Source organism: Conger conger, chromosome 12, assembly GCF_963514075.1.
Source record: "Conger conger chromosome 12, fConCon1.1, whole genome shotgun sequence".
Classification (NCBI taxonomy): Eukaryota; Metazoa; Chordata; class Actinopteri; order Anguilliformes; family Congridae; genus Conger; species Conger conger.
In genome coordinates, this window is record NC_083771.1 from 36,584,035 (window position 1) to 36,594,857 (window position 10,823).

At 42.3% G+C, this 10,823-nt stretch overlaps 1 protein-coding gene across 9 annotated transcripts in view; it reads left to right on the forward strand.

Annotated features, from left to right (window-relative positions):
* Nucleotides 1–10,405, forward strand: part of fcho2 (FCH and mu domain containing endocytic adaptor 2) — a 53,422-nt gene extending 43,017 nt beyond the window's left edge. For 8 of the 9 annotated variants that reach the window (XM_061261974.1, XM_061261981.1, XM_061261982.1 and 5 more), the window contains 10 exons: nt 52–167; nt 271–400; nt 1,629–1,688; nt 2,869–2,980; nt 3,678–3,833; nt 5,100–5,232; nt 5,555–5,754; nt 6,297–6,361; nt 6,481–6,645; nt 6,952–10,405. In XM_061261974.1, coding sequence (XP_061117958.1) covers nt 52–167; nt 271–400; nt 1,629–1,688; nt 2,869–2,980; nt 3,678–3,833; nt 5,100–5,232; nt 5,555–5,754; nt 6,297–6,361; nt 6,481–6,645; nt 6,952–6,974 — 1,160 coding nt within the window. In that variant the 3' untranslated portion in view covers nt 6,975–10,405. The remainder of the gene's footprint in view (nt 1–51; nt 168–270; nt 401–1,628; nt 1,689–2,868; nt 2,981–3,677; nt 3,834–5,099; nt 5,233–5,554; nt 5,755–6,296; nt 6,362–6,480; nt 6,646–6,951) is intronic. The other variant, XM_061261980.1, reaches the window with a different exon arrangement.
* The last annotated feature ends 418 nt before the right edge of the window (nt 10,406–10,823 follow it).

Below are 10,823 nucleotides of genomic sequence, written 5' to 3' on the forward strand. Positions count from 1 at the left end.
GGTGTTGTTTAGGAGCACAGTCACTCACTCCTCCTCATCTCCCCCCGGCAGTACCTCTGCAGGGCCGCCCCACCACCCCTCTGGCTTTAGGGACCATAGTGCCTCCACCACGGCCGTCCTCCCGACCCAAACTCCCCACTGGGAAACTCGCGGGCATCAACGAAATCGTGAGTACAGGCTTCGGCCCCATCCAGGCCGCGGCGCACACGAATGCCCCGGACGTTCTGTTATACGCGTTACCATCGTGACTCATCACTGTCTCGCATGTAGGTCAGACCATTCAGCCCTCCAAAGACGTCCAACGCCAGCCCTCCCCCCGCGGCGCCCCTGGCCCGGGCAGAGAGCTCATCCTCCCTGTCCTCCACAGCCTCGCTCAGCGCCGGGAACACCCCCACTGTGGGTGAGTTTCAGCCTCACCTCTCTCCCCCGGTGGTCCTCCCACCCCACCCCAACGCCTCTGTGGTTTACTCTTCATGTTCGCTCCTCTTTTCCTCTCATGTGGCGGACGATTGCGTCACTGACGCGCTGATAAGCGTTCATACATTATCCTGCTATTAAATCAGAACTTGGGCTTAACCACCATTTTATAATTACAGTCCTAGTCATGGGATCAGCTCAGTGGAGCGTGGAGTTCAGCTACTATCACAGTGTATGTCACTGGCTACACTGCAGTGTTGGCTGCACTACAGTATGCATTAATTTTATGTTCCCTGTTGATCAAGACCAGAGGGAATGATGCAAGCTTTTTAAATATGTGGACTGGGGGTACATTAGTACACACAAATAAGAGCTGGGCCGCAAAAGTGACAAAACGTTCTGATATGCTCACACCCCCATTGTGTGGGTTAATGCCTTACAAGTACCAGCTACTTTCCAATATTGGAGTGTCTGGTAACATTAAGCAAAAGCATCTATCCGTATTTTTTTTAAATAAGTTAATTACCACAAATGTGCTTTTCTCTGCTTAACATATCAATCCTTTTAGAGACCTTGTTTCCTTGTTGTGAGCCCAGATATCAGGCTGAAACTCTGAGATACATTTAGCACCTTTTATAGTAGTTTTCATGATCAGTAGTAGCAGGCAAGTAATACAAAATCGAAATACATTGCATCTATGAGTTGTTGCTACATTTAACATGCAAAATATTTCATATTATTTAGCTGCGTGCAGCCCATCAGGTGACAGTCAAGCTGTAGCTCTTTGAACATTTTTTTTAGCCTATGAACACAGTGAACTACATGTGACTTGGGGTGGTTGAATGGTGTATTTGCATGGGAAAAGGGTTGGGAACTCAGAGGTTACATTTTCAAATCCCAGGTTAGGCACCACCCATGTACCCTTGAGCAAAGGTGCTTAATTGGTAGTGGATAAGGGCATCTGCCATACAAATAATAATTCATTATTATTATTAATGGTGGGAATAATAATTTAAAGTATGTCTTCATAATCTCTGGCCTGTCATTGGTGCTGAATCTCCTGAGGGTGGGGGTTGGCCTCCTGAGTTTGAAAATGGCACAGACTAGCCTCGGCTGCTGGAGCACGTACATCTTCATCTCACCCCTCACCTCATCTTCATGTGTGTCGTGGGCTTTTCTCTTCTCGTTGGGCTCTTGTGTGAATGTCTAAGACGAAGATGAGTTCATTGGGAAACTGCCCACCTTTGAAAAGCGCAGCGAGACCCCCGCAGGTACGGTAAACGCGGTTGAACCGCACCTCGCTGTGTTCACCGAACTAACCCTGCTGGATCTGCCGCTTCGCCTTGCCTCCACGCTAAAACTCTTTCTCCTTAAACTTCTCCTGCTGAAGACCTGGAAAAACATCTGTTTCTCTGTCTTATGTTTTAAGAAATCAACAGTGAAAAATATGACACCAGTAGGACTGCGTTTGTTTATTTACTGCAGTCGTAAAGTGCCACGTTTTCCCTCCTCGCTGATGGTGGAGTTTCCAGTGCTGTTTTCACGCTATGGAGACGAGACGGGAGACCAATGGAAATGCCATCATCTTTCTGTGTGTTCCCTGACCTATGAGTGTCAGGTCTAAGTGAATGCAGCCGCACGAGTCATGATAATTAATAATTAGCTTGTGTTTGTGTGAGGTTTTTGGATTCTTGAGATCCACAGCAACCTCTGCTTAACCAAAGCATTATAGCACAAATATGAATATTTATTAAAATCTTTTTTCTTTTTTTCTTTTTTTTAAATAGCAGCAAAAAATTGCAGCAGATATACATTGTGTATTATTTTCTTCTTCTTCTGCCATGCAGTGCTGACAGACATTTGATCACATTTATGCAAATGATCCATCTACAAAGGATCCATTCCTTTGAAAACATTTCTTTTAAATTGAAATAAAAATATCTTCCATGATCGTTCTTCTCCAGTTCTACTCTGTATTCTGCATTGACCTTTAAGATGCAGCTGAATAACTGTTTCACTCTTCTTTGCTCTAACTACAGTTTTTTGCATGACAATTCCCAGATTTTTCCTGTGTGTTATTGTGTAACCGCCTTCTATTCAATTTCATGTTTTGCCATCTTCAGTGTTTTGTTTGTTACTGCACTCTATCTCGCCATTTCAGGTGTCTGTGTGGTTTGGTGTCTTAGATATTGACTGGTTCATTCATTCTGAAACAGAAATTTCTGTTTGACACAGATATGTGTGTGCATTCATGTAAACTACTGAATAAATTTCATAGGAATCTGAATGTGTAAATATAATCAACTCAGCCCTCTCAACTTTTATTTTCTAATGCTGGTACCAAGCATATCTCAGACTGGCAGTGAGCTGTGAATATTGCCCATGGCGGCCATGTTAGGAGCTGTAAGTGCAGCCACGTTGTAAGAGTGCCCTGTGTATTCTCTCCTGCAGGGACATCACGTGGGCCCAGTCCAGTCACTCTGGCATCCCAGGATTCCTTGCCTATTGCAGTGGCCTTCACAGAATCTGTCAACGCCTACTTCAAAGGCGCTGATCCTACAAAGTGAGTATCACTCCACTTCCTCTTCCCCTAACTCAGAGTGGAGTACCCCTTGAATCTGAGGCCTAAATGAAGCAGAGGACTCTGCTCTACATCAGACCTGTGGGTCATCCATACAGTGTCTGGGACACATTACACTCCTCTAAGAACCCGTCATCCCCAAGTGTCTACTGTACACCACATGGAAATCTTTACCCCCCCCCCCCCCCCTTCCCCCGACACCATTCTTTCAAAGTGCATAACCCACACTGGGAAATTATAAGTGCAGGCAGCAAAAAAATAATAATACAGTTCATGATTTCATTGGTTAATTGCTGCTGTGCAAAAGCTTACATTTTACAGGATTATGGAATGGAATATTTTTTAGAAACGCATTAATTTCATAGGGTCAGATAGCACAGTTGTACAAGCATTTATGTGCATGTATTGTATGCACACATACGTTCTCTCTCATTATTTATCTGTATATCAAAATGTCTTCTCTCCCTTTGGTACAGTTTTCCACTAATTAAAATAAACAAAATAATAAAAAAACACAAAGCTAGTGGTGGTGGTGGTGATTGTAAAGAAAACATTGCAGTTAGTCAGTAGAGTTGATGTTTTTGATTGGGTTTGAGGAACGTTAACATGATGGCTGTACGTATTTTATTTTTCCCTCTGCGATCCTCATCCCCCTGCCGCTTGTGTGTCTTGGTTCCAGGTGCATTGTTAAGATCACCGGCGACATGACGCTGTCGTTCCCCAGTGGCATCATCAAGATCTTCACCAGCAACCCCTCTCCTGCTGTCCTCTGCTTCCGGCTGAACAACTGCTCCAAGCTGGAGCAAATCCTGCCCAACCAGCAGATCCTCTACAGGTCAGGGTCACGCGGGGCTGCCTACACCCCAGCCCAGAGCCACCCCAGTCTCCTCATGTCCCACAGGGCTGCTTACACCCCAGCCCAGAGCCACCCCAGTCTCCTCATGTCCCACAGGGCTGCTTACACCCCAACCCAGAGCCACCGAGTCTCCTCGTGTCACTGCAGAGAAAAACAGTCTGGCTTTAAAAAACCCATCAATGCCAACCAGGCACAAATGTTTCTCATTTCTGTGCTGCCCATTTCTCCTAATAGAGTCAGCAGCTGTACGTGAGCTGTATTCCTCTATCCTGAGGAGGCTACAGGGTAGGAAAGTTTAACATACCACAGTAGTGAGTGCCTTCTGCTGTTTCCCAAGAGGCTTTGCAGTGTTCCCGTGTGAGATACAGAACATCTGGTGTAGATCTGCCAGTGTGCCCGATATGTAGGCAGAATGTTATCGATCAGAGTGGCCTGGCCTTAGTGCCCAAGCACGGATACCTCTGTGCTCTGTTATACAGGCATTGTCCTTAGCGACGGAAGGTGTCCAGGAATGGAAATGGAAAGTTCTAGTGCTGGAGGCTCCTGGAGGCCCCGCAGCACAGCCTGTGTGAGGTTCTCTGCAAGGAAAGCTCACTTCCATCCATTTCCTCCTCAATCCCTTCCACAGCTGTTTGTAGTGGAGGAGAATCCCTCTAAACTATATCGGCTCAGACAGGAAGATGCCGCCCCGCATGCTGAGAGTGTTTCAGCTTAAGAGAAACCCTGTTTTATAAAACGCAGCAGACTGGGCCCCGCGGCCGGACATTAATGCAGGTCTGCTGGCTGGATTAGCCTCCGCGTTCTCCTCAGAGGCTGTGAAGGGAGCATGACGTGTCTCTCAGCACACCTCTACGGGTTGTTTTTCAAGTCAGACACACAATGCTGGCAGACTCTCTTTGAAGCAAACTCTGTTCCCGGGTTATCCCTAGGCAGCTCATTGTCTGCATGTTGTGCCAAATTGAGTCAACGAGACTTAATAGGTGGGTGGCAATAAGAGTGTTCTTTCCGTGCTATTGGAGCTACTTGCAGTACAGCTGGGAGAGCGATGTTTAAGGATTATAATTCTTCATCGTCATTGTGTGGGCAAGTGTACCGTTTGTGTGAATGTGTGGAATGTGATAGACCAAGACATGTGTGCATGCATGTGTGCTGGCTAACACAGGGGTTACATCCAGATATCCATGTTTGAATCTTTTCGGATCATGCACATTCACACGTTGCCGTCTGTCTGTGTTTGATATGCAGCGATCCTTCGCAGACCGACTCCAGCACTAAAGACTTCTGGATGAACATGCAAGCTCTCACAGCCTACCTCAGGAAAGCGTCTGAGCAGAGCCCCGCTGCCTCTTACTACAATGTGGACATCTTAAAATACCAGGTCAGTCCAGAGTGGCTGAAACGCATGTGTGCGCACGCAACCCAGACTACCTCAAATCGCTTCTGGAACTATGTCTTAATAAAGAAAAGAACTGCTTTATTTAGCTGTGGTACAGTAGTTTTTATCTTGCAACATGAAAGTTGCAGTTTGAAAACCCAGGCACTCTTGAGATACTAAACTGCAGTTGCTGTTTATTGCAAGCTATTCAGCATTGACTAAGTGCATCCAGTAAGTTTTCCTTTTGAAAAGTCATATAAGGGAGCTTTTTTGGTTGGGAGTGGCGGACTGTCCAGTTAGGTGTTGAGCAGTGCGTTCTGTGCAGGTCTCCTCCAACGGGATCCAGTCCACACCGCTGAACCTGGCCGTGTACTGGAAGTGCACCCCCACCACCACAGACCTGCGGGTGGACTACAAATACAACCCAGAGTCCATGGTGACCCCGGGACCCCTGGCCAACGTGCAGGTCCTGGTGCCTGTGGACGGAGGGGTGACCAACATGCAGTCTCTGCCTGCTGCCATCTGGTAATGCACTGCTCCGTCTACAACCCACATATACACAACATACCACGGTTTATCCTTATAGTAAGGTTCATTTTATAGTCCGTGAAGTGAAAACGAAACCGCTCACTGGTCATCTGACGCTTTTGAACCACAAGATCCAAGACCAGGGTCAGGGCGGCAAGCAGTTAGCTGAGTAGCCTCATTTGTACAGTAGTTCTCTACTCTCAAGAGGCAAATGATTTCATGTACTGAGTAAACCATTTTTAAACCTACTGCATGCCAGATACCAAACCACTATGTATTGTGTTACATTTCATGACTTAATAATTGATGGTTATTTCTTTCCTGAATGTGTGTCACGTGTATGCGTGCACTTCTGCATGTGCTGGTGTATGTTTGATGGGAACAGGGAGCTGGGGTTACCTGTTAACAGAGGTGAACTCCTGCTGGCATCCATACTGGCAGGAAGGAGCTGTGAATCAGTGGCCTGTGGAGTAGAGTGTGATTGTGTGAAATGGCACTGCAGTTTGTTTCATTGAGCTGTCATGTCTGCTCTCACACAGGAATGGAGAGCAGAACAAATCGCTATGGAAACTGACTGACGTCTCAGAAAAGACTGAGAATGAAGGTAGGTCCAAAAAAGGCATTTTGTTAATTGAAGATGAACAGCTTTGGATATGCTGTACACCTGCATACCACAGGGCTAGTGAATGACTTATATTGGGCTCATATTGTGTATGGCCTCAGGTTCAGGATCCCTCAGGGCCAAATTTGAGCTGTCCGATGGCCCCAGTAATCCCGCCACAATCGCAGTGCAGTTTCTCAGTGAAGGGAGCACTCTCTCCGGGGTCGATCTGGAGCTGGTCGGGCCAGGCTACCGGCTTTCGCTGGTTAAAAAGAGGTTTGCTACAGGTTAGCCTCCCTCCTCCTCTTCTCCCCTTATGCAAGCCATTTCATAGATTTACATTTTAAAACATTTCAACGTGTTTATTGGAACATGTGAGTAGTCATGGTCGGAGCTGTAATTGCATGTCAATAACTGATTTGTTTTAACCAATCAAAAGCATTTTTCTCCATCATAAAAAATAAATTCACAATACGATGTTGGTTGCCCCAATGATGTAGATGGTGCTACACCTTAATGAGGAATATAGATCATTGTCCAGACTGATGATGTTATGTCCTGTGTAATGTGTGCTGCTGGTGCTGTCTCTGTAGGGCGATACATGGCGGACTGCTGATGGAGCGGACCTGTTTGTCCCACAAGCACAATTTCACTAACGAGAAACTGTCTATTACTCTCTGTCTGCTATTTCTGTGTCCTATTTATGGAGGGTGGAAACAAATCTGAAGGGTTTCAAAATACTGTTTTTTTTTTTGTTTTTTTCTTGGCATTTTTGAAACATCTTTGCATAAATTTAAATGCACCTTTTGGAAGAAATATTTTTACTACATGAAATTTAGCACTGAATTTTGAACACTGTTTAAGAAAAAAAGATTTAGAAATGTGGGATGTCAGGAACTTTATGAAATTAAAAATTCTTTAACTTTGATTTATTCAGACTTTTATAAAGTCAAAAATGTAGTATTTGTTTGATATGTATAGATAACAGTGTAATACAAATATAATGGACTGCTAAAAATCGAAAAAAAGAAAAAAAAACATGCACTAACAATCTTTCCTGCGGGTTTAGAGTTGTTCATTTTCTCTGATCTATATTCAGCCTTAGCTCTGCCAATAATGACTTAGACACATTTCTAATGCTGGAATGAGAATAACTTATTAATGCATGCCTTCCTAAACTTTCCTTAATGTTTAAATATCGTTATATTTACTAGGAAGGCTTAACGTTAACTATGGCTGCCAAGTTTAGTTAACGATATTTTGTCTGATTCTGCTCGTGTGCAATGACTCAATTATAAGCTGTCTTAAACTGAACAGACTGATCAGAAGTGTGGCAAGTACATTCATGTCACTCGGATGTGACTGTTGAAAACCTCCCATCAGTTATTTTACAGTAACAGTGCCTCTTTTTTATTAGAAAATTACCATTTATCAAAAATGTGCCTAATTTTCTTATTGTTTTCTGTTTTCTTACACTCTTTTGTATTTTGTATTACAGCAAGATAGCACAACATTTGTGCCTACCATCTTTTATACTATATTACTGGGATGTTGAAGGGAACTGCGGCTGGCTTGGCTACATGTTAAACAGTTAACCGTATATCAGCATGTGTCTTCCAAAATGATCGGTCATGGGAAAAATATTTGTTTCATAATATATTTCCCAGTATTTGTACACTATCCGTATCAGGCCTTTATTGCAATTTTGAACTTTTTGATCAGTTTTTAATTGAAACCACATTGGGTCTTCTGGAAATAAGTGCTTATGTAGCTTTCCCCGTTAAAGTTCGGCATTATCCTGTACTGTAAGTCATGTTTGGAAGTGCCAGAGGAAGCCCAGGCCAGAACTTTCACAAACATCTTGGCTACGACATTATGTCATCCCGCCTAAGTACACGGTAGTCCACCACACCAAAAACACAAACGCTCCCAAGCACCACTTATGTGACCTGAGTTGCCTAGAGAGGTCCAAGTAGTAACACAATGTACGCATATCCTCAGTTGGAAGCATTTTTTGTTATTTGAATATACTTTATAATTAAATGCATTGCATTAATGTCTCTGGCTTAAAATACACTAAAATGAAAGAGGAGAAAAGTGTTGTGTGTGTATTGGCATAAGGAAATCCATGTTCCTGAGTTGATACTGTATTTGTGATGAGATGTGTTGCTTTAAATGATGCTCGCTTATCTGTAATTTATTGTATAAAGATTAATCTTCTAAATTATACTTGTTGAGGCTAACACACTTTTTAAGCAATGTATCATTATTCCAAAAAAAGAAAGGCTTTGCAGAAGTAGGAGTAGTTAAACATGGGGGAAAAAGATTGAAACCAAATAAGCAGACCGTGTATTTTCATCAGTACTTCTTAAAGACATGGCTACTTGTTTGGAAAAGTGTCCAAGTGTAAATTAGTTGGTATGAATACCTCTGGAAAATGGTCATACCAGTTTGCATATGATTCCAATCTAAAGCTATAGTTTACACTAGTCCTACATAATAGAGTTTAGAACTGAAGTCAGACTACAAATTTACTTTTTTTGTCCTTGATACATTGGTGTATTAATTTTTTTCTTTGGTGAAATTCCTACCAAGGGCAATAAGCAACTCTCTCAGCCTAGGTCTTTATTAAAGCCACTAAAAATATCTATTCTGCCACCTTATCTTTCTGATAATTCTGTTTTTGTCACACAAAAAATCATTTGTGCACATGTCTTTTACTAACCAACTTCTGGTGCTCAACTTTGTTTTGTTTTGTTTTGTTTTGTTTTTTCTTGACCCGATGCAATATTTGTGTGGTATGTCAGTGTCTTATTCTAAAAGACCACCTCTGAAAGGGCTACTTTTCTTTACAGTTAGCGGTAGCAATATATCATTTTTAAATAATACAAGTATGATTTTCAAGATTTCTAATGAATTGCTTTTCTCTGATGGAAGTCTGTTAAATGGACGTGTAGCCTATAGTTCTGTAATTCTGTCAGTGAACTCCACGTTATGGCATGTCTGCAGCTTGTTGCCTATGTAGTGTGAAGTTACTGTGTCCCACGTCAAATTAAAGGACATCTTTAAACTCTGCTTATGAACTGCTTAAAGATGCCCAGTCGTTGTTTTGCATTTTTAGATCGATTAAGCGATAATGTGCAGAAGGCAAGTGCGTGCTGTACATTGTGGGGAAAAACCAATAGCCTTCAATATGGGTGAGGTGCAAACAAACACAGGAAGAATTTATTAAGTAATGTCTTTCCTTTTTTGTGTCGCTTTAACAATATTAACTGTTGCCTTGTAGCAGGGAGCAGTGAAATGCCATCAGCATGTGGTGACTAGCTTTCCATGTTTATGTCCTGCAGATATACACCACGCCACAAAGATGAGATATTGAAGGCCTTTCAGTGTAAAAAGCCTATCCATGTACATTGGCTGCGTTTCATCAATTACTGTAAGCACAGTGAGATTGGAAAAAAAGAATGTTTTTGGAAATAGTTGTTCAAGTCTTTTAGCATACAGTAGGTGACTGTACAGTGATTGAGCATCATTTCATGTTCCATAGTACTATTTTAAACTAAACTTTTAGGCATTTGACTTTTTTAAGTCTTCATTTCCATTTGGTGAAATGGCCCTCAGCACAAAATGCTGCAAGCTTCATGAGCTTGCCTGAGATGGACAAAGACTGCATCTGTAAATGCAAGTAACGCTGGCAAAAACCAAGGCTGTTCTAAGCAGAGTTGGAGGATAAGTCTGCAGGAACTGAATATATATGTAACATGTATTTAGCGAGCTGGTTCTTGCTTCTCTACACAAAAATCTCTCTTGCTGCCTCTCCATTATCAGTAATACTCTATGGCATTCGGAGCTTTTGTTTTCATTTCATTGTTTGTATGTTTTTAAAGAAAAATCATGTAGTCAAAAGGAAACAATCTGTAAATGTAAATGATCTCTCATGAAATGTAAATTTTACAGTATCTCTGCCACTTTTGTCTTTATAATTCAATGTGCCTGTAATAAATGTGTAATATATATTATATATACATATATAAAATTACAACTAAACATGGAGTTATGTGTGTTATTTTGTATTACACTTCCTTATGCAGTGACCAGTCATATTTTCTTTTTGTAATAATAGGACCAGCCATATTTGAGGATTTGCTTCTCAGTAATTCTCAATGTTGGTGATTACTACACCCATAGCCACACAGTAGTACAGGAAAGTAGTGGTGCCAGCTGGAGTAGTATTGAGAAGTCTCTCTATGGCACATTCTGTCATATCTCAAGTAGCTTTGCATTGTCCGGTAAACTGCTAGGCACTTTGTATTCTGACGGAAAAGAAATCCATGAAAAGTAGCTTATATTTATCCTATTTGAATCTGTCAGCATTAATTTATTGCCCAATTCATTTACTAGATAAGCTAGATAATTTGGCCATGCTAGCTTAAGATAAATCAAAGGTGGCTGAGGGTATGATGAA